The 19,689-nt window shown below is 43.0% G+C and overlaps 1 protein-coding gene across 3 annotated transcripts in view; it reads right to left on the minus strand.

The window, feature by feature from the left end:
- Positions 1-19,689, minus strand: part of C2CD2 (C2 calcium dependent domain containing 2) — a 42,626-nt gene that overhangs the window by 21,538 nt on the left and 1,399 nt on the right. For all 3 annotated transcript variants that reach the window (XM_051625234.1, XM_051625226.1, XM_051625245.1), the window contains exons 2-6: positions 18,016-18,114; positions 7,416-7,535; positions 6,896-6,997; positions 2,939-3,061; positions 2,512-2,629 (exon numbers count right to left, since the gene is read on the minus strand). In XM_051625234.1, the coding sequence (XP_051481194.1) occupies positions 2,512-2,629; positions 2,939-3,061; positions 6,896-6,997; positions 7,416-7,535; positions 18,016-18,114 (562 nt within the window). The remainder of the gene's footprint in view (positions 1-2,511; positions 2,630-2,938; positions 3,062-6,895; positions 6,998-7,415; positions 7,536-18,015; positions 18,115-19,689) is intronic.

The following is a 19,689-nucleotide window of genomic DNA, read 5'->3' on the forward strand; positions in this document are numbered from 1 at the left end:
GAAGTGGTGCAGAATTATCTCTACCTTGATCTTGGAACTTGATAGTGTGGCAAATTGGCCTATTAGATTAGTTATATTGCTGCTGCAAGGGAAAATAGCTTGCACAATGTGTTACTCTGAAAATAATTTATTTTGTATGGCTTTCACAGAAATTTTGGTCCCAGGGTTTTGCTGGCAAAAAAACTCAGTATTGACTATGTGCAAAGCAAACAAAAGATATTCTGCCTCCAGTTCTCAAGTAGAATCTAGATTTATATGTACTATCATCAACTCTCAATTGTCCTCTGTGGTGCATCAGGGCTGTGGATGAGCCCTATCTCAGGCACAGAAGCAGCTTGGGCCTGGCAAGATTATTAGAGGAGACAAAGCACTCTGTACTGGCAGCTTATTTGGGATCCAACCTAACCTTGGAGTAAGTATTTTAGCTGCTTTCACAGTGAGCTGAGCCTGAGTTAATGAACCTGGATGGGTTTTCTGTTAACCCAGCCATATGTCTCTGCTGCCTGCTCTCGCTGCCAGCAGAGCTCAGCAACCTGGGGCAGAAACACCCGCATAGCTCTGCCTGAAATTACAAAGGAGCCCTTGACCGACTGATCCTGAACAGGGTATTTTAGCATTTCTGCCCCACACACTCTGGTGTACACTACTAAAAATTTTTTCCTTCGCAGCAGAAATCACTTTTGCCCTAGATGATACACTGTGGGCCATATAGTACTACATCTAGGATAAACTTCGTTCACATACACAAACAAAGGAGATAAAAATGAGCACAGCCCATTTGCAGAGGCCAGTTCTGCTACTGGTTACTCACTGGTTGTACTAATATATTTACAGGAAATCCAGAAGCTCCTATAAATCATGTTAGCACCCATGGTTTAGAGGATGATAATGGTCAGGACAGACAAACCGCCTCTCCCCAGCCCTCTGTGCACCTATGTAGGTTAGCCTGCAATATTGCACACTCTCATTGCGTCTCAGAGTTGCAACAGGAAAATTAATTATTGCTGCAAGACAAAGGCAGGAAAAGGGAAGGGAACAATAATTAAAAGGCAGCAAGCTATACCCAGAAGCTAGCATCTTCTCAGCTCTGCAGTACTTCCATTGGCTTTTGACTCTATCAGCTAAACCCCACCATGAAGGGGTTTAGCTAAACCCCACTTATTTCTCATACTCAGTTCCAAAGTGTCTACACTACTTGAGCTGCAAAATTCCCTCTATCTCCTTTTAGAAGAGCAAATTATGATTTTGCTTCTCAATATCTGTGTTCCCAAAGCAGAGCACATTAATTGTCCCCTCTTTCTCTCATTTTCAGGGAGGGGGCAGAGAGGTTTCCCATAAGATGAATCCTCTGCTGCATGCACTGTATGCACATAAAGGTATCTCATGAGTTTTAAAGGCAGCCAAAATTATTTGCTCTTTTGAAAAGCTTAGTCTGCACTACACAACTGTGGAGTAATAAATTCTGAATGAGGTCTTCCTGCAATCTACAGTTTCCAGCAGTTTTATTTATATAGGATGTTTCACTGCAAAGAGATAAAAAACTGCTATAAAAATAATTTGTTCTAAAAAAATAGTCTGCAGAAAGTTACAGGGGAATCACTTCCAACAAGCATGAGCAAAGCACCATTATGCAAGAATTTGGGGCAGAAACTTGCTACATCTAACTGAAAAAAGGCGAATAGCAAGTAGGATACATTTATCCAAAACTAGTGCCTTGCCCAGTTTAGGAGCCACAAACTTCCATTAAGACGACTGTTACGGAGTTAGTGAACATAAATAAAAGAGCCTCAAATCTGTATTTCCACTGAAAAAATCTGAAATATGTTTGCTTATGCCTCAACCAGTGAGGGAGGCATGCTCGTACTTGAGAAAGTCTGTGTACTTGCTAGACAAGGCTTGGTGCTTCTTTCCAAAACCAACAGTTCAACTTCCCTAGGCAGTAACCTCCTTTCTGGATTCATTCTCCACTTCTAAGAGGTACTCCTTCCCCTGCTCACAGAGGTTCTTTATTAGGGGGAAAAAAAAAATCAACAAAACACCAACTCTGAGGAGAGATTACATAGAGGAGAAGGGTTTTAGACAATCGGCAAACTGCTCAGAAGAAAAGCAGCTATAAAAAAATAATACTGACCCAAACCAATGCCACTGCTAATAGTTAATGGAGGGTTGGATTTGAACTCCTCATCTTGAGTACACACCCAAAGTGGTAACTTCTAGAAATTGAAACTAAAATCCACAAAATAATTAACCAATTTATAAATATGGTAATTTCTTTTTGTTTTCAACAATGATTGACCTGTTTGCAAGAAGATCAAGATGTTTAAATACTCAAAAAAATCCAAAACATAGTTTTTGTACAAGTCTGTGTCTCAAAATACAGTGATTTCTTACATCTTCTTTTGACAGAAGGCTGTAGCCCTGAACTTCCAAATTATTTCATCCAAAAGGAAAAAAAAAAACAACAAACCCAGCCCTGCTTGAAACTGAGCAGCAACACACGGGCTACGTTACCTGCAGCACTGTGATCAGTTAGGTTTACCGCAATGCTCTTCACCAGCAGTTTGAGTTCATGAGCCCTTGGAGGTTTAGGCGGACTAGTGCCCTGAGGGAGGTTTATGTTCTGTACATTCTGTGAGAAGCAAGCAGAACAAGAGGGATCACGCACATGCAAATACCAATTACTTTTAACTTCTGTCTCACTGATATGGAGAAGCAGATGTGCGTGTTGTGGGGTGTGCTATTAACAGCCACGCGGGAGCTATGATTACAAAGCCTTCACTGCCAAAGGCAGTTTTAAAAAATGTTGTTTTAAAGAATGCATTCCAGTTGTTCATAATCACCAAATGTTGTTAAACTTACTCACTTGTAAGTCACGAATAGATAATAAAAACACTAAGCAGGATACTTCTCAAAAGATTTACATGGGAATAAGACTTACCTGAACCTCCTTTGTATCTGCAGGCCTCGTACTCAACACTACAGATGGAGAAACTGAGCTAAAGAGGTCCTTCAAAACATCTCTGAGTGTTTCAGATATTGCACATGTCCCTGTGGTCTGTCCCTATGAGGAAACAATCGAGCACTTTTCTCAAAACTCAGAGCAAAGTTAAGGTAAAAATTAATTTAGCATATCTAACCTATAAAAGCTATCGAACATCAGTTTTGTCAGAGAAAGACACAGTTTCTATCACCACCAACAAAATGTAATGAGATCATGCAAATAATTACTTCAATTTCTATATTACGCTTTAAAGGAAAACTAGATATATACACTAAAAAAGTCATGATGTTCTGAGAGTTAGGAAGGCAGAGCTATCAGCTACAAATCTTAAGTTTCATTAACAGTTTCTATCTTAAGATGGTGTTTGTCAAAGTTTTTGTACCGCTTTGCACCCCACCTGACAGAGCAGATCGGGTCATCAGATAAGCAGACTGGCACTATTCCACTGATTTAATGGGAATTATGCAAGCTTGCAGCAGGTGAGAAGATGCTAATCCTGTGCTGTGCTGAAAAAAAATATTATAGTATCTCTTAGAGGTTTTCAACCTTGCTGAAAAGTGCACTGTATGGAGAGATAGTCATGCTGCTTGGGGGAAATAACTTGTACATTTGTCCATTCAAAAATCTCATGGCAATCTGCACTTGGCACTACTATCTCTGAGGAATCAGAACAGACCACAGATTTTGCTTACACATGTAGCTTCACATGATTAATTTTAAGGTGTATGAAGATGGTGACCTGCCCCTGCCCTCCCTGCGCTCCTGGAGAAGCCTGCTTTCCATGTCACACTCCTCAGAAAGTCTCTTCTGCTCAGTTACCTACAGTGAATTGATTTTTAAATTAAGCTATGACAGAAAGGGCAGTCTGATACTCAACTGCTCTGAAGGTGGCACCTGAGAAATCTCAGTGAGGTTTGTTTTCTAAAGAAAAGACTGAAGTAGTAGACAAAGATCTGAACTAAACAACAGAGGACTCATCCATGTTTTCTCACCTGTTACCTTACCTGAGAAACTTTGCTGTTACAGAACAAGACTTTAAAAGAAAGGCAACTGATTTACAGATGCAGATATCAAATAGCTGTAGAATGCAATAATCACACAAAGCAGAAAAAGGTATCCTCCTGCATGCTTCTGTATAATGGGAGCACACCTACACCCAGCATGCCATGACTAACAAAAAAGGCCCTGCTGCAAAGACAAGGCACACTGATGACAAGAACACCCAACTGGCACCAGCAAGGAGATCAAGAGGGGGGCTGAAGGCCAAACACTGGTTGATTGCTCTGGTAACACTGTGGCTGTGCCCCACCAGCTTCCAGCGCTGCCTGACCCACGCTGGTGCAGCTGCACAGCAGAACGCTGCCAGGAGGCAGCACCAGCCCAGGTCTCAAACCAACCACATCTCTGCAGATGTGGCAGAGCAAAGCCTGTGCTCTGCCACCCTGGACACCCTGTGCCACACTCCTCTGTCACAGAGAGCTTTGGCACGAGAGGCAATCTCTAGTTCCAAAAGCCATGGTACTTTCTTAGGTGTAGGAGAATGAACCTGTAGTGACTTCTGCACTCCCACAGGTATGCTTGCAGCTTGCACAACAGGTCAAACAGATTTGGAGTAACAGCCCTTTCCCAATTACCAAAGTGTTACAGAAACATTTAGGGTGTTTCATAAAAATCCCAGGAATTTTGTGTACAGAAATCCTGTTTCACTGCCTTGGATCACAGGTCTCTACAGTTCAAAACATACAGCAGCATCAACTAGGCACCCAGAAACTCTGCTTTGCTCACACCGTGGAAAGAGTCAGCAGCACGTTTCTGCAACTTGCAGATAGCACTCTTTTACTTCAAAAAATATGAAAGTAAATTAAGCTGTCTAAATCAGCAGTGTCAGTGATTTCATTACTTATGTTACTTAAGTAAGCAGATAAATCCTAGTTGCTTTCACTGTTTTGGAGGTAATTTCAACCCCCTACCCTTACTTAAACACTGCTTGGTGAAGAACAGTGTCAATTTGTAAAATACCAGCCAACTCTCACTTTGCCACCTACCTAATCTGCCATTTATTATTCAATGGTAAAAAGAGCAACAGTAGTAACTGGACTTCTACTCATAGTTGTTTTCTGATGTTTCCATAGTTATTTGGAAAGCAGTGTGATTAAAGAGCCTCCTGTCGGTGCAACCTCATTTTTGGCCATCCTCATTTGTAATGCTCCATTACACCACCCTCTGCAAGGCAAGCCACAATGGCTTAATAGCCAACCAAAAAAACTGCCAACACCACGTTTTACATGAGGTGTGACATAGGCTAGGGGTGTACAGTCAGCTGCAGGTTGGGGCACACCAGCACATAAAGTCACTGTAGCACAGCCATGCAAACCCAAGCCCTGCCAGTCAGCCAGGTTGCCAAACACAACTCAGGTTCACCCAGCTATTATCAACAGAAAACAGGTTATTATACCAACCTTGATGACAAAACCATTGGGTAGATAATCAGAAGAAATTATAGGTATTTATTTGTACACACAATATTGCTTCCAAAATAGGAAAAAACAAGACACAAAACTTTACACTTAAGTTCAGGAGCTGAAGCAATTTCCATGGTGTAGGTTGTTCACAGGTTTTAGCTCTTTTTTATTGCCTCCCCTATTCCCTAAGTGCTAGCAGAAACTTCAAAGTGAAAATAAAGCCCTTAACTATTAACAAGCTTGTTTTGAGAACGTGGACAAAGCTCAGCAAACTATAACTCCTTTGCAACTCTGAACTTGGGCATCTTTCAGGAAACAGGCTGTGAAGTCCAGTGACTGTACCAGACTCATCTGCTCGTGCCAGTAAGTTCTTAATTACTGTTCAATATGTGGATAATAGCATGCCACCCCAACACAGGAAGCTCATTTACACTGCTATGCATGCACAGTAAAATTTTATTAAAACACAAATTAAAGGACTTGTCTATCTTTAGTTATGAGTTTCACATTTTTGTGTAAAAAAAATGGTGGTAATAAACTATTACGATTCTGGGTCACTCAGTACAGGCCTTTAGACGCAGCTCTACTATACAATAAACCTATTTTTTAACGAGGCCTTCAGTCAGAAAACTAACTTCACAAAATACAAGCAGGTGTCCAGCCACAGTTGTAACAAAGGTTTAAGTCACCGTGTTTGTGCCAAAAAAATATAGTTGTGAAGCGTCAAAAGCAGAAGACAGTCTTAGTCATGAAGGAACCATTTCAGGGGATGTCCCAATAAAAAATGCCCAGTGAAATAGTGTTTACATACTAAGATAAGGTGCAATTCCAAAAGCATAATGATATTTTTAGATCACTCACCTTTTCCTTAAATAACACTATTTCTTCAGAACTGTTTCTGAATTACTGTTGCCAGATTTCAAAATTGATTCAAGTTAAGGAAGGGAAAACTTTGTAATTACTTTGATGGAAATATTATTAGAATAATACTGTTTTTTATAATAATATGGGGGTTTTTTGTTATTTTAGAAGTGCTCTGAGAGAAGGCATTTAGGAACAGAGATTTTTCACACCTTTGAATGTGGATGAAAAATGTTTGCAATGTCATTTGTCTGACAAATACAGACTGGATTTGTCTTTAAAACTTCAGTAATCTTGATGAATGCTTCTAGATTTCAGAGATGTAAGGGTTTGACAGATGAGTCAGAGCAGTTGTCACCGAAGCAGTTCAAGATGGCACTGCTGACAGGCAACTGCTGAAGGCAGCCAGCAGGAAGGAACAGGCATTTTTGCTTCAATTCTTCCACACTCACCTGATACCTTAGCTCTAGACATTTCTACTGCTAACCTAAAGCATTACACTGGGTTTTGCACCAAAGGGATGGAGACTCATTTTCTCGACCATTACCACAAATAAAAGTTACTGACTGACCTCCTGCACTGTTGGCTGGATTTCAAAGTTGCTTTCATTGGTGTTAATGAGGAACCACTCAATTTTGACATCTTCTCCTTTGTCTTTCACACAGAGATGAAGCTGTGGATAGGAAAGCAGTTATTGGAGAGTATTCTGGTGTCCTGTAAAGAAATTGCAGGTCAACCCCCACGCTACGGCTTGCCAAAGGAAGAATAACGGTTTCTCAGTAACTAAAATCAAAGTGACAATCTAAGAAGGCAGAAGTTATTTAAGCTTTGAGACTGCATGTCAGTCAAAATAGGGTATGGTTCTATACATCCACATAGTTTACACAACGCGTTAGTTATCCACAGTCTCCTAAAGAGGCACCTTACTTAATGAATTTATTACTTGCCCCAGAGGGAAACTGTAACATTATCAAATGTTTCACCAGAGCTAACAAGAGCTTGTATGCATTTTGCAAACAGGAGGTTCAGCTCAGCTGCAGAATGAGATTGAACAAAAGGAGGAAGAGAGGAAACAACACTTAACACTTTACCTGCAAGTGAAGTGGAGACAATTTCACCCTGTACGACTGACCTCCTGCAGCGGCAGGTGAAGTATCTGAGACAGTGACAACAAATGTAATGGAATCTCCCAGAACATTGCAAGAGACCACCTAAAGAAATTATAGGGGTGGGGGGAGATAAAGGTAGGGAAAAACAAATTAGTTTTCAAAAGAACGTTTGGTGAAGGCAAGAAAGAACTAAGAAAAGAAAGGATTTTAAGTTACCAGAATTATGCCAGATTCTGTAGGTGGGAGATTTATAAGCAATTTCATTAACAACCGTACTTCCTTCTGCACATTCACTTCTAAAAAACATTGCTCAGGTCTTTGCTTCTGGACTCAGAATTTAGTACCTGGAAATGCTGGTGTTTTCCAAAGTTTCTTTGGTATTGTTATCCAATACAAAAGTAACTCCTCACCTGACAAAAACTCCCTTGTGCTTCACACAAAGCTCAAGGATCACAATTTTGCATTAGAGACAAAGAAGTTTGTTCTTCTTCCTCTACTGCTCCAAACTAAGTAGCCTAGGATAGGACAGCTGATTTTACCAAACAAGATTTGTTTGGTAAACAACAACCTACAAACCCAAAACCAAAAACCTACAAACATGAAACTTCGGGATAACACTGCTGCTGCTGAAGAGGATTTTGTCTAAGTAATTCTAGTTCCCAGTGGGGTGTGAAGGGGCAGGAACCTTTAAAAGTTTATTAAAGACTTTGACCAAACCAAGAAAGGCCGTGAAATTTGGTGATGAAGCTAAATGTCTGAGAAAAGTTTGTATGTCACTTGACTGCAATAGACTTCATTGAGTATACTCCCTCCCTTTTATGAGCAGTAATTTAACTTGTTACCACACTGAGTTTAGAAACAATGGTTTTTCTTCCCTCTTCTCTGTAATCCAATCGAGGCGCTGGAGCTGCTGGGCAAATTTCCTGGAGTGTGTGGAAAGTGCCTGGCAGCACAGGAAAATCCCAGGTACACAACTCAGAAATCACACGTTACACCAGGGAGAGAAGCTCGCTTTGCAAACAGCTCTGCTGGTTGATGACAGCTGCTTGTCACTGTCCCTATGAGGTTATTCTTCCCACTGTTCCACTGCTGGAAAGGACAGCTGAGCCCTCCTTAGATTTACCCAGGTGAAGTTAAGTAGGTTAATGCAATGCACAGAAAACTAATTTGCTGCAAGATTTGTTTGATGGAAACTCTGCATGTATGTGACTGAATTATGTTTGTGCACTTACTACTTCACTTACGGGCACTGGAATTGAAGCTGAAGGCTTCAAAATTAATAATATACCTTCTGGAAAATCTTTATCGGTCTCTCCTTAAATAAATTTTATCACCAGGGCTCTATAGCATACATTATGAGAAGCACCAAAGCATTATCAAGGGCTTCAGAGCACATCCATTAAGGCAGAGACTCAATTACAAAGAAGAAGGGGGAGGGGGTGGACATAACCAATAAAAATCCCAACCACCTAGTTTAGAAATAGACAAATCATTTTCCCTCACCTCTCCTGTTCCCCAAAGCCTGAATTCCTTCAGAAGTGATTTCTGACCCTCAATCCCATATAACCAACATGAACATCCACTATATGATACAACATAAAGCAGTTTTAAGCATTTTTAATAGCTAACAAGATGGAAGAGCCTAGCTACTTATGTTACATATAGCTGAGCTAAACCACAGAATCACTCCTTCCATTCACAATGAAGACAGATTGGAATGGCAGCTTTTCAAAGACTTAAAAAAAACCAGACAGGTTCTTCCTTCTTTTTGGAGGTCAGAAGAGGGAAAACAGCAGGTCTGATGCAAAAGCTGCTGACAGTTTCATGTCCTAAATGAAGTGGTATATCATCTATGCACATTTCATCCACACATGTAGAAGAAGTTGAGTGCATTGAGAACAAGTTGGACTTGCTGCACATGTGATGCAGAGCCATTTGGAATTTCTGTCTAAGAGCCAAGGTTGCCAGGTACGCAGTTGATTACATTAAAAAAAAAAGTGTGGCAGAAGAGCTGGTAGCTGTGCTCATGTGCCACATTTTTCTTAGTCATGTTTACTTCTAAGTAAAGGATGGAAACAGACACTGCTGGTGGTGGAACTTACACTTCTTTCTACACCTTGCCAAGACATGATAAATCAATTTTTTTTATATAGTTGTATTTTCGGTTAAGGAGCCCAAACCCATAGGGTGTGGGCTTTTAGTCTCCTTGATTAATTTAATTTCTGCCAAAGACAACTACCAAATCCTACTTCTTCTCCCCTCACTTTTAATAAAATAACTGTTTTCTTCAGATACAGAAGTCTGTTGATTTTTAGTCCAAACAAAAAAAGGAGTGGATCCACTTTTTTTTTTTTTTTAAACAGAAAATATTATGTCTTTATATCAGGTGAATCCCTTTGTTCTGGGACCAGGATGGATTATGGAGTCAGAATGCTGAGAGAAGTAGAGTTCTGGGCTAGAATTTGAAGAAAAAGCAACTCCGTTTTCATTTAAGATGCTGCAACAGAGGTAAGAAGTTGATTAAAGAGACCGCAACTGCCAGTTCCCTTTTTAAGTGACATTCCTTTAGAAGTATAGTGGATGATTTTGATAGATCAGAGCAGAAATATGTAGGTCCTTTTCTCCAGAACAGTTGCATGAAGAAAAATACTGAAGCTTCCTGTGCTATGCTCCTCTTCCTCCATGCCCCCATCCAACCTGTTTCCTTGAATTCATTTTCTCTGCACAAAAGAGCAGAAGAAGGGAGTCAGGTAAAACAGCTGTTTCTGGTCAACAAGGGGAGAAAACAAGGAAGGAGAGATATTAATGAGAAAACAGTAGCATCTGGACTGATGGAAAGAGAGTCGCTCCTCAACTTCATTTATCTTCTTCACCTCTCTCTCCTACCTCTCCATACCATGGAAATCCCCAGACATCAACACTTCGCATTTTAGAGTCTAGAAAATGTGTCGTTTCCATAACAAACTGTTCTTTAAAAATTAAGCCACAAAGCAGCTGTGGCTTGCTCATTCAGAACTCCTAGAGGGGTCATGACCCAGCTCTTCTTTGGCATCTTACATCCAGACAAGCACTACCTCCTAAGTTAGCAGAAATAGGGTGAGGTGAAGCAGCAACACAAAGAAACTAGAAGTTCCACCACAGAGACAAAGGTGCTGTTGAATCCCTTCCCCTTGCTTTGCCCTCCCCATGTATCTCTTGACTTTTTCCCTTTGTGGTTCCTCTGGACAGAACAGAAGAATTTTAGTTTCTTTCCTTCCTGAAGCAGCAGGGGAAGCTGCTCCACCTCAAGGAGAGCAGTAGTGCCTCTGCTCCTCACATGTAGTGTCCTCTCACCTCTAGAGGTCTCAGTTTTGGCACTGGTACCCCACTGATCTGTGTGTTATGCACAGCCTCTTCGTTACTGCTCCCTCCCCTCTTGGTCTGTGGCAGCGGTTCCCTCCCATAGCCAAGGGAGGGTGAAAGTGCCCTGACTTCAGGGCAATTTCTGACAGCCCTGCTGGTGAAGATCTTCACCTTCCCCAGGATCTGACTGCATCACCTGCATGCGTAAAACCCTTAGCATTACAGCCTTGACAGCTTTTTTTTGGAAAGAAATAGGTTTTGATGCATTTGGCATTTATTTCCATAAAAAGCGGGTTATTCAGCAGTATGTAATTAATACAAATCTTCAGCATTTTCACAGGAAAATAAGTATACGCTGTGAAGCAGCCACACAGTGGAAGCTGTCTTGATTTTCACTGTAGGGTTGATTACGCTGTCAGATTTAGGACCTCCCTCACTTCCCATGTTTTGAAGTAGAACTCTGAGGAGAAGGTTCTTGGGTTTTTCTTTTGTCACGGAAAACTTACTTTGCCAACAGTCAAAGAGGCAGTGTGTGTAGTCAGCTTAAAATCTCACCATGAGAAAATTTCCAGTCAGAAACTTCTGCCTTTTCAAAGTCATAACACTCAGCTGCTCAAAAGAAGAACTTACTTCACCTTCCTTAGTTACCAAAGCATTAACTTCTGGGAGGGGGCTTCTATAGCTTCTTCACCTCTTTACCCAAGCAGTTTACCAAATCACACAGAGAAACTGAAGGAGAAAAGATAAATGCAGTGTCCAACCCAGGCAGATTTTTAGAAGCTGGCTTGCAAATATAACCAGACAACCCTGGACCAGTTTTCCAAAACGATAATAAACACCAAGGTGAAGGCAGGGTGAGTGATGGAATGAGTGCATGAGATAGTTACCACATCAGCAACTGGAAAAAAGAAGAAACTGATAGAATTAGTTCATTTATCTATTCCTTTGAGACCAACGGACAAACAAACTCAAAAAAAGAGGGGAAAAAAGGGGAAAGGGGAATAAAACAAACAAGCATGGAGTATAAGAAGATAGGACAGGAAGAATTTTCAATCTGCCTATCAAGTAAGGAGAGTAACAAATGCTATGAGGACAGGAAACAGTACTTACACTTAAGAAGGGGGAGAATAAATAAATACCAGAAATAGACTTTATAGTTTGGCCTCACTAATATGCAAGTCTTTATGCACCACTTGGGAGACAGCATAGCTGAAGACACTGACAGAAGATGATAAAACTCAGGGGAGGTTTGCCAGTTTGTGCTACAGTAGCTTGAAGAGAGATTCAGTTGCAGAGACATAGGCACATGGTGCTGTTGGGATGCTAAGGCATTCCTGACCCCTGTGCCAGGCTGGCAGAAATGGAACAAGCCTATAAGAGGCCCACACACATCTGCAGTAGCAGCTGGAAGACAGGAAGGCTACCTTATGGTGCCAAAACCAGTATTACCTTCACTGAAGCAAACAAATCCCAACCCTAATGTCTTCCTCTGACAAGACAGCTCTTAGGAAGGTGAGATCCATTATGTTGTCTTTTCAGTAGGGTCACCCCACTGATAATGGAGATTATACTCAATCATTCCAGTTAAGGTGAATGGGGATGTGTCTGAAAGGGAGAGGAAAGTACAGTGAGTAAAGAAGTGAAAGCTGAAAGCAAATTACAAAGGAGCTCGTCAGGCACGAACCCTAGTGCGTAGTTCATGTTCGAAATCCCTCAGGAGAGACCTGAAAGGAAGTGTGATGCTGAGGAACACAAGCTGGAAGTGGCAATATAAAGGAAGATTAGGACATCACACAGAAAAGCTGAAAAACCTTGAAGACTAGAAGGGAAATGCAATTCAAAATACAGACCATGTGTGTATGAGAATTAATAAATTTTACTCCTACAAAGGGCAGCTTATCACTGGGAGAACACCAAAGGAAGAGAGACCCGGGTGCATCAACTCAGTCACAGCGTGAAGCAGCCACAGAAGAGGCAGATTGGAGTCTCAAATTGCATCAAGAAAGCACTTTCAGAGACACAAAAGAGCAGTAATCTCCCTGCATGGTGAGACCTCACCTCAAGGGCTGTGTGTCACTTCAAGCCATGAAGTTCAAAATAAAGTATTTAACTGGAGCTGCTGCAGAGAATAGGTGTGCAGGAGTGACTTAGAAGGCAAGCTGACATTGTGAAAGGAGACTTAAAGAACAACTTATTTAGCCAAGTGTACTGAGTTTGTGTAGAAAGGTTTTGGTAGTGGCAAGGGGTGGCTTCTGTGAGAAGCTGCTAGAAGATTCCCCCATATCCAATAAAGCCAATGCCAGCTGGCTCTAAGATGGACCTGCTGTTGGCCAAGGCTGAGCTTGTGGTAGTGCCTCTCGGATAACGTGTTTTAGAAGGGGGAAAAACCAACTGTGCAACATCAGCCAGAGAGTGGAGTGAGAATATGTGACAGAAACAGCCCTGCAGACACCAAGGCCAGTGAAGAAGTTGGGGGAGGAGGTGCTCTAGGTGCCAAAGTAGATTCCCCTGCAGATCACAGTGAAGAGCACGGTGAGGCAGGCTGTCCCCCTGCAGCTCATGGAGGTCCATGCTGGAGCAGATATCTACCTACAGCCCATGGAGGACCCCACCTATAGCAGGTAGATGCCCAAAATGAGGCTGTGACCCTGTGGGAAACTCGTTCTGGAGTAGGCTCCTGGCAGGACCTGTGGACGCATGGAGAGAGGAACCCAGGCTGGAGCAAGCTCATGGCAGGACTTGGGACACCATGGGGGACCCACTATGGAACAGTGTGTTCCTGAAGGACTGCACCCTGGGGAAGGGACTCACACTAGAGCAGTCCATGAAGAACTGCAGCCAGTAGGAAGGACTGGAGAAGTTCATGAAGGACTATCTCCAGTGGGAGGCACTCCATGCTAGGGGAAAAGAGTGAGAAGGAAGGAGCAGCAGAGACAACGCATGATGAACTGACCGCAAGCCCCATTCCCTGTACCCTTGTGCTGCCAGGGGGGAGGGAGTAGAGCAGTCAGGAGTGAAACTGAGCACTGGAAGAAGGGAGGGGTAGAGGGAAGATGTCTGAAGATTTTATTTTTCATTATCTTACTCTGATTTGATTGGTAATAAATCAGTTGAACTGATTTTCCCAAGTTGAGTCTGTTTTGCTCATGGTGGTAATTGGTGAGTGATTCCTCCCCGCCCTTATCTCAACCCACCAGCCTTTTATTATATTTTCTCTCCTCTGTCCACAGGCCATGATTCCACTTTGGTTTGTACAAAAAACCCCAGTCATTAAGCAGCAAAGCTCTGGGACAGCTTTTCCAGCAAACAGGGAGTTAAAGAACAACAGGAACTGCACATGATGGTCAGAACAGTTCACCCCACCAAAAATAATCAGAAATAAACACATATACCTAACTAAGAACAAGTCCCAGTTCATAGTGCAGTGGTCACAACATGAGACTTGTCTTTCCCAGAGCAGAAAGCAGCCTCTGCTACACAATGTCTCTACCTGCTTCAAAGCAAGTGGAACTGGAAGCCCGGATGCCCCAGCGCAGCACAAATGCAGGCTACCAGCTCACAGCAGGATGGCTGCAAACAAAGTGATCTCAAGATGAAGCTACAACAGCCATGTGGGTGAAGAAGGCCTTCACAGGCATGCTGCACAGCTCATGGGAGCTCACAAGCTTGCAAAACAGTTCCCTCTGCTCTCCACCATTTCCCACAGCAAGATTAATCACACAAAAATTAACATGAAGCATTCATATTTGCTGTTGCAATCCAAGACAGCCATTCCTTGTATAGCAGCTCATTATCACTCATTAAAGGAATGGCACTCCGAGGGCATTTTACCCCTACGTACACATAAAGCAGGAAAAGAAGGAAGACTTCTGCTGTAGCCTGCTCCACCCAAACCCTCTGTGCCAGGTTCCCAACAGCAGAATAATCTTTTTGGTTTCTCTTTTTGTTTTGTTGTTGTGAAGTTCAAAGCCTCTGGAAATAAGACTGCAGTAATGGAAAGGCTGGCAGAATTAGCTAAGAATACTGCTAATGTTTGCTTTATTAAAACAAAACAACCAACACCACACAATGAAAACAGGCCACTTCATTCTATATATTTAGGCATTGGCCCAAAGCTGGAGTGAAGGCGATGCATAAAAAGAGGCTTTGTCACGACGCAGTGTGGTGTAACCTTCAGCCACAGAGCAGCTCTGTCCCTGTCACAAAGGCTTTGGCCAAGTTCACAACCAGCAGCTTCTTCAACCGTGTCCGTAGCACTGCCCTGTGGAGCATACACCAGTTTTACAGCTTTCAGCTTCTCCAAGGCAAGGACAGTATGTATTACCTATGGACTTCACGTGTCAAGTGTGTGCCCTGCTCATAAACAGGGCTGCCAGCAACAATACAATAATTACAGCCTGGCTGGCAATCCCATATTGTTTCAGAGCAAGACTATATGTGAGTCTTTCCACTCAAGAGGCTTGCTTCCAGCACCAGGCAGGTTCATCTCCTGGCCGAGCTCCATGGCCTAGCATTCAAGAGAACAGAGGACCAGCCACCACAAAAGACATACCACAGGGCTCTATCAGCATACGGCTGCATTCAAGTATTACACATCCAATGTTTACTGCTATTTTGACCTCTCACCCTCAATCCTCCACTTCCTTTGATGACCACAACCTCTCTGGTGCAAGGTCAAATACATACTTGAAACACCATGCAATAAATGAAGACCTGGCTGCTGAACCAAGGCACCTCTACACTCTTGCCATACAGATCACAAGTAAAGCAGCATGTTGAACTGGTTGCGGGGAAAGAGCCTTGTGCCAGCTGATGCCTCAAGCAAGCACAGACCTCTGCAGGATGCTGCAACACTGATAAACGTGAAGCATATGGTCACAAACCACATTCAGAGCCAGTCACGCCAGCAGTGAGTTATAAACACGTATCAGAAGTTTGAGTTTAGACAAGCTGCAGAGAGATTGCAATTTCATACACAAATATTAAGATTTTAAAGAACAGGGATGGAACAGAAGAACAGGGAGAGAAAATGCCACCAAACAAAAAAAAAAAAGCCTTTTGGACCCTTAGTATTACTTGAGGAACATGTAAGAGAGACACTGTATGAGAGAACACCTGAGGTGTTTAGAGAAAGGTATGCATTTAAGGAAGGAAGGAAGGTAGCTACCAGAGTACCACTCTAAGGTTATTACACTCTGAAATCACAATAAATATTCATGTTATACCTTAACTGCAGGAGTAAGAATAATTCAAATAAATTTTTCCAGCAGCTGTGCACAAGATTATGGAAACGGGTTTTGGGACAGTTCAGAAGAACCCAGTTTATGTAAGCAAACCTCTTTTAATCCAATACATTTTTAAATGTGCTTATATTGGTTTAAGCTGATGCAAAACCACATTAGATTGCTGGCTGCAGTGTAACAGCTCGATTAAAGCACTGAAATGGCTCAACCCAAGGTCAGATAAGGACCTGAGACTGCACAAGGGACGGTGCTGGACTGCGAAGCCACAGGTAGAGGAGAGCAAGAGAACAACCCTACAGCAGCCAGCAGTTCTCCAGGCTTTGGCTGCTGTGGACCCAGCACTTGCTACCTTCTGCTGCCCGAGCTTAACCACAGCAGGTTAAGATGCTCACAGGACACCACTCGCTGCTATGCCAGTCAGAATCTACATTTAAACAACACAGAAGTAAACTGAGGACTGCACCAGACTTGCTCCTAGTGGTACAATACGACCTCAGGGAAATCCAGGACTGCAGCATCATGCCTTGCTTCTGGTAAGAACAAAGCAGGTTTCAGCCTTGACATGCTGCTCTCACCGTGGTCCAGCCACAGGCACACTACTCTGAGCACAGCGCAGGCCCCACGCACCTCTGCTGAACGTTGGCACTGGCCAGGGGCAACCAGCAGACTCAAACCTTCCCAGCCCTCTCCCATGCAAACACACCTGCAGCATTGCCCACCTTCCAGACATGTTTTAGACATGACACTGCACTGTCTTTGTGCTGCTAGCCACTAGCTTTTATTCACAGCAGATCTCCCTCAGTTGCTGCCTTCACACATTAAGACAGCACACCATTTTTAGACCTAGCAGTCCCTTCTCCTTTACAACTTCCCACTGTGGTGTTCTCCAGTGACACAGAGTAACACTAGTGCCAACTCTACAGCTCTAACAACTACATTTTTTCCACCCGCATTGCTGGGGCAAGGACACCCTGGTAAGGGGAAAGAAAAATAAAATAAAATTTTTAAAAAACCCAACAAAACAAAATAAATAAAGAGAGAGAGAGAACAAGTGCACAAACAACTCTGCATGTTGGCAATCCCTGGCTGCTACGAATCAGGGTGTGCCTATAAGTTGTGTATCAGGCAGATAAGTACGCATAGTTTTCAAAGGAATCCTAGCAGAGCTGCTCAACATCTAAATCAGACAAGCAAACCAAAATAATAAAGCTAAACAAGAAAAGCATTAGGCTAATTTGATGCAGGTGCCTAAAGCTGAGCACCAGTTCAGATCTGACTAGTAGCTACTGCCACTAGGATGTAAATACAGAAGCTGTAATTGCTAATAAGCATACATAAATTTTTTACCCTGTTCTAAGAGTCACATTTTGCCTTATTTTAATTTTATATGCACTAAGCATGGGGAAAACTGCTTTGTAGTATGTGGGGTGGGGGTGGGAGAGGAAGAAAGAGACCATTCACTCCTCACTGAATACAGGATTCAGTAGAGTCAAGACTTCAACCTCAGGATTTCACAGATGTTCCACTAATCCTTACCCAGCTCCAACTCATGAAGCAAACCTGCAATCAGCCACACTAAGAAGCAAAAGGAAGACATTCTCCTGTTCCAGAGAAGTGTCCCTTTCCTTCCTGAATTCACTGAATTCCACTGCATGCTTCTGTAGCAGGATGGGGAGCCATTGTACCAAGGGTGTGGGTAGTGGGAGAGGGGTGCTGGACAAGTTCATTGAAGGCATACCTATAAAGTTGGCATAATCCTGGTTACTATTCATTTGCTTAGAAGCCCTGGAGCACACTCTTCTCATGACTTGCAAAAGAAGTGAACCAACGCAAAGAGTTTGCACAGGTTCATTAGAACAGAAGTCTCTTAACAGCCTCAACAAACTCATGTCAAGGGTAAAGAAGTACTGACAAATAAAACTCCCACTGATCATAGTAAGAAAAGTTAACATTTCCTGCACAAAAGTACACTGAAACAAAACAAAACTGAAGTTTACCTTCTCTTGAGCTGACTTTACAACACTAACAACTTCTTTAACTGCTAGCTCAAGTGGTTCTGGTGGGTCATCTTCCTCAAACGTAAGAGACTGGGAATCCTAAGAAAGAAGAGAAGCATCATTAGGTGACGCAACCATCACTTGAACGTGAGTGATAAAAACACACAGCTGGTGGAAGTTCCTGGAAGAACTGGAGACAGAACTGCAAACCTATGTCAAAACCTGTATGTATTAATTGCACAACACCTCACCACATAATACAGAGTAGAGCCTGAAAACCTACACTTAGGACATAACTACGGGCCTAATCATAACTCATCCTTCCCTGTAGCAGAGTATCAGGGTACACAGCACGGAATGAAGTCCATGAGCAGGGACAGAGTTCAGTGATACTGCTCTACTTGAGAAAGGACTAACCAGTGCCATAGTTTTAAATGCTGAAACTATGCTGAAACTAAGAAAATCCAAGTATCATCTTGCAGACACGAGGAAAGAAACCTTCCCCTCCCAAATCCTTCCTCATTTGTGATGGGCTGCTGGGAAAACTCCTAGGCCTAGGGAGAGGGCTGCACACAAATTCAGAGACCTGGGTCCATGCCACTTTCTGTAGAGTCTGGACTCAGCATTTATCACTGATATGACAAAGGTTCAGTCCCCAGGACCAGGGAATTAGGTTGCCAGAGGCTCACTTCACCTCCTCACTTCTTAGACCCAGACATACCACTACAAACCACCAAGCAGGCAGGCAGTGATGACAGGTATCCAGTCTTCACACAGACAGCAAGGAAAAGACAGCGGATACCTGTTTTGGCAGTGAGGTCATACTTTCAGACATCAGCACACGCATTCTCCACCCACTACCCACACTGAACAGTCAGCGCTGCTTCCCTCATCATCCGAGAGCTTTTTGCATGCAGGAATTTCATTAGCAGTGCGCCGCTGACATTGTTTTGGGATGCTGACAGCGGGAGCCATGCCACGCTGCAGCGCCAGGCGGTGAACTCATAGCTAGAGACGGCTCCAGCTGCTCTCCCAGGGAGAGAGGGTGTGCGTGTCCCTGTCAAAGTGCCTTTGGTCTCTGGCCGGGGAGCAGAAGCTGCCACTTGTTTTTAGTTCCTAGCACCTGTGCCCAAGCTGTCTGGGCTCTCCTCTTCCACAAACGCAAGGCAAGCCTTTGTTTCTTAGTACAACGCGTGCTCTTCTCCACTGCAGCATGCAATTTGAGAGGGCAGACTAAGTATTTTCTTTCCACTGCCCTAACTCACAGGGATGTCAGGCAAGCGTTAAAACTGCTTTCCTTATCTTTCACACACACAAGTTGCCCTGCTCTTCCTTATCCCCCAGTCTGCCCCCTGACACGTAAAAGGCAGCAAGCTGGGACTGCTGGGAAACCTCCTAGACCTAGGGAGAGGGCTGCACAGAAACTCAGAAACCTGGGTACATGCCACTTTCTGTAGAGTCTTGACTCAGCATTTATCACTGATATGACAAAGGTTCAGTCCTCAGGACCAGGGAATTAGGTTGCCACAGGCTCACCTAACCTCCTCACTTCTTAGACCCAGGCATACCACTACAAACCGCCAAGCTGGATGTCACAACACGCCCTTTGCAAGATGGGATGGGAAGGGGTGCCACATTCTGTGTGCTTTTTACCTGACCTGGGTTAAAAGCAAA

The sequence above is a fragment of the Apus apus genome, chromosome 1, assembly GCF_020740795.1.
Source record: "Apus apus isolate bApuApu2 chromosome 1, bApuApu2.pri.cur, whole genome shotgun sequence".
Lineage (NCBI taxonomy): Eukaryota > Metazoa > Chordata > Aves > Apodiformes > Apodidae > Apus > Apus apus.